Source organism: Cricetulus griseus, chromosome X, assembly GCF_003668045.3.
Source record: "Cricetulus griseus strain 17A/GY chromosome X, alternate assembly CriGri-PICRH-1.0, whole genome shotgun sequence".
NCBI classification, from domain to species: domain Eukaryota; kingdom Metazoa; phylum Chordata; class Mammalia; order Rodentia; family Cricetidae; genus Cricetulus; species Cricetulus griseus.
Genome location: NC_048604.1, coordinates 123,609,109 through 123,613,086, shown reverse-complemented (window position 1 = coordinate 123,613,086; position 3,978 = coordinate 123,609,109). Strand labels below are relative to the sequence as shown.

Sequence of the window (3,978 nt, the reverse complement as noted above, 5' to 3'; positions counted from 1 at the left end):
TGCCATGAAGAAGAAACCCCCGCTACAGGGAAAACAACCTCTACGGAAAAGCACCAGAAGCAACTCTCTGGGAAGAGGCATCGCGTTTCTGAGAAAAGTCGCTCATTCGAGAATCATCGGTCGGCTGAGAATGATATTTCTACACAGAGAGGTGATCTTAACCAGAAAAGACAGCTTACAGAAAAAGGTCATTCTACAGTGGAAGGTGGTTTGGGTGACAGAGGTTCCTACGGCGAGAGAGGCCGCTCTATTGAGAGACGTCAACCTGCAAATAAAGGTCTTTCTACTAAGAAGAATATGTCCCCTAAGAAAAGTTACTTGGATGGGAGAGGACCCTCTATGGAAAACCATCACCAACAAGAGAATGACCGCTCAGCCAAGAAACTTAGCTGTACAGAGAGAAGTCACCAGATAGAAGGAGACCATTCTGTGAAGAGAGGACTCTCCACAGAGAAAGATCACCCTGTAGGGAGAGGTCCGCCTGCCAAGAAAAGTCACATAGCAGACAAGGGCTACTCAGCAAGCAAGAGTCGATCTGCAGGGAGAGGTTGCCCCATCAAAAGCCGCCGTGCAAGAAAGGTTCGCTCAATTGACTTGGTTACATGGGCATGGAATAGAATCTTGGCAGGTGAAGATAGCCCTACATGGAGAGGTCCCTGCATTCAAATCAGCCCTATAGTGGAGGCTCACTCTGTGGACAGGGGTAAGACTGCAAAGGAAAGACCTTCCACAGCGAACGATCACCCCACAGGGAGAAGTCGGCCTGAGAAGAAAAGCCGCCCTGCAGAGGAGGGTTGCTCAGTTGACAGAGTCAACTTGTCAAGGAGCATACCCTTTGCAGGTGAACATATCCCTACAGGGAGAGATCGCCACATCAGAAGCCGCCCTGCAGAGGAGGGTCGCTTGTTGGAAAGGAGTTACACCGTGGAGAAAAGAACTTCCACAGGGAAAGATCACCCCACATGGAGAAGTCGGCCCCAGAAGAGAAGCAGCCCTGCAGAGGAGGGTCAGTCAGCAGATAGCGGACCCTCTGCCTGGCAAAATCGCCCCACAGGAAGAGGTAGGCTTCTAAAGAAAAGCTGCTCTGCAAGCAAACATCTACCTGAGAAGAGAAGTTGCTCTCTCGAAAAGGGTCACCTTGCAGAGAAAGGCCTATCTTCTAAGAGAATCTACTCTGCAGGGAAAGATCACTCTGGAGAGAGAGGCCACCCTTCAAAGAAAAAGAGACAACTCTCTTCCAAGAAAGGGAGCACAGAAAAGAAATTTTGTTCTGGGGAGAGTATTGCATTTCATGATAGCTACACTGATGAAGACAGTAACACAGGAGAAAATGCGTGCTATGTGGAGGAAGGTCATCACTCCATGGTGCAAGGCATTCGTGTAGAGACACTGTCTTCAGGATCCATGCCTACAGTGCCAGTGCAAGAGCACGTGAAAAATACTCCAAAAGAGGAAAGCAACACAGGAGAGAATGCGTCCTCTGTGGAGAAAGGTCATCACTCCATGGAGCAAGATATTCGTATAGAGAAACATTCTTCAGGATCTATTCGTACGGTGCCAGTGCCAGAGCATATGAATACTCCAGTAAACAGAATTGGCAGTGCTACCAGTCAAGTAGCCCAGGTCTCTCACCAGAATGTGGCTGGGGCTGTCACCACTGGTCAGCATATGCAGGCAGCGAATCTGATAATGGGAGTTGAATTGAAATGGCCTCAAGTACTAAAAGCATGTCTTGTTGAGGACTGGGACTTGGTTAATAATCAGAAGCAGTTATTCCAACTCCCTGCTGAGAAGAATGTAGATCATATTCTCGCAAACTATGTGACTTTCGTGAAGTCACAGGGAAAGTCTGATAACACGGTTTATTCCATTGTTGAACTTCTGTATACAACTAGAGAGTATTTTAATAAGATTCTGGGCACTCAGCTGCTCAGCCAGTTTGAAAAACCCCAGTATGCCGAAATGCTCCTTGCTTATCCAGATATTCCGATATCTCGGATTTATGGGGCTCCACACCTCCTGCGATTACTTGTGAACATTGGGGCTGAATTGGCCCATTGGTCACTTAGTAGGCAGAGTCTTATGTCAGTGTCCAGCTATATGCACAGTTTCCTTAATTTCCTAGCAGAGAATTCCACCTCTCTGTTTAGTTCGAGCAATTACAAAATGGCTTCTCCTGAATATTGCTTCAAAGCCCTGTGAGGGTCTGCAGACCACTCTGTTATGACCTTGAACAGTAACATTTCTATCTTTGCTGCTTTCATTGCGTATTTGATGTTCTTGAAGACTATCAAGTAATAACAGGGCTTAGTATTTCTGTTTGCATATTATTGTGAACAGAAATAAAAACATTAAATGTTCAACAACAAATAAATGTTCAGTAAAAAAAAAATTGTGTTGCTTATTTGACAATATTGCTCAAATGTTGGTGTTTCTATCCCTTCCACATCATGAGTCTCTACTAGGTGTTCATATTGCATGATATTCCTAGTGCCAAAGGATCAACATAATGGATATACTCCAAACACATGCATGCACATAATTAAAATTGAAAATTTTTTAAAATGTAAAAATGATTGAAGATATAGTTAAGCAGGCCCTGGTTGACTCCTTGGTTTTAACAGTGAAAGGAGAAGAAAAAGAGGAGGGATTGAGCAGGAAATGGAAGGAAGGGTATAATGAGAAAAGGAAGAGGACTTTCTAGAGAGGGGAGGAGAAGAGAGAGGATGGAGAGGCAGAGAGGGGGAGGAGAGAAATAGGTGGAGAAGAACAGGAGTGGAGGAAGAAAGGAGAGGACATGGAGGAAGGGAAAGAGAAGAGTGTGGAGGAGGAAGACAAGATGGGAAGCAGAAAGAGGAGGGAAATTAGAGGAGGGAGAGAAGAAAAGGAGGAAGAAGAAAAGACAGGGGAGAAGGAAGAGGACAGAATGAAGAGAAAGAAAGGGGGAAGTGAAGACTGGAAGGAGAGACAGGAGAGGACAGGAGGAGTTGGAGGGGAAGGAGTAAAGAGAGGGGGAGGAAAGGAGAGGAGGGGGTAGGATGAGAAGAAGAGGGGGAAGAAATAAGGAAGAGATGGAGGGAAAGGAAAGGATAGGAAAAGGAAGGTTGGAGAAGGAAAGGGGAAAGAGGAACAGTAGAGAGAGGAGCGGAGGATAATAAGAGAAGGTGAGGGAGGAGTAGAAGGAAGAGAGAGGAGAAGGGGAGAGGGAAAAGAGTTGAGTGAGTGGATGATGGAAAAGGATGTGGAGGAAGAGGAATTCGAGGAGCAGGGGAAAGGAAGAGGAGAAGGTGAGGAATGAGAGGGAAGAGGAGAGGAGGGAAGGTCCAAAGAAAAGGAGGGGAGAAAGAAAGAGAGGGAGAGGGGAGGGAAAGACAAAAAGGAGAGAAAGGAAAAGAATAGAGAAAGGGGAAAGGGGTGGATGAGAAGGAAAGGGGGAGGAGAAAGGAGGAGGAAGAAAAGTGGAGTAAGAAAGATAAAAGAAAGAGGGAGGAGAAAAGAGGGAGAAGTGGTAGAAGAGGAAAAGAATAGAAGGTGGAAGATGAGAAGGGGCAAGGGTGGAGAAGAAGGAAAGGGGGAGGAGGACTAGAAAGATTGGAAGAAGGAAGGGGAGGGGAAGGTGGAGAAGAGAGGGGGAAGAGAAAGATATGGGGGAAGAACAAGAAGGAGGGGGAGGAGGAGGAAAAGAAGGAGAGGAAGAGAAAAAGAGAAGGAACAAAAGGAGGGGAAGAACTAGGGGAAAGAGGCAAAAAGAGAAACGATAGGGTGGAGAAGGAAAGGGGGAGAATGGTAAAAGGAGAACAAGAAGTGGGGTAGGAATAGGGAGACAGGGAGGAGAAGAAATGATAGGAGGAAGAGGGTGAGGAGAACGGGGCAAGGCAGAGAAAAGGGAGACAGGAGAAGGAAGACAAGGAAGAAGAGTAGTAGAAAGGTTGGAAGGATGAGAGGGAGAAGGTGGGGGGAGAGAATGAAGGAGAGTCA

At 46.5% G+C, this 3,978-nt stretch overlaps 1 protein-coding gene across 1 annotated transcript; it reads left to right on the top strand.

Moving 5' to 3' along the window:
* The first annotated feature begins 1,689 nt into the window (after positions 1-1,689).
* LOC118239434 (mortality factor 4-like protein 2) lies at positions 1,690-2,202 on the top strand. The gene has a single exon (XM_035450307.1). It carries the CDS (start codon positions 1,690-1,692, stop codon positions 2,200-2,202), a length of 513 nt encoding a protein of 170 aa, XP_035306198.1.
* Positions 2,203-3,978: the final 1,776 nt, after the last annotated feature.

What these genes read in the sequence shown, in the direction of transcription:
- LOC118239434 (XM_035450307.1), top strand. Translation starts at nt 1,690, where the DNA reads ATGGGAGTTGAATTGAAATGGCCTCAAGTACTAAAAGCATGTCTTGTT.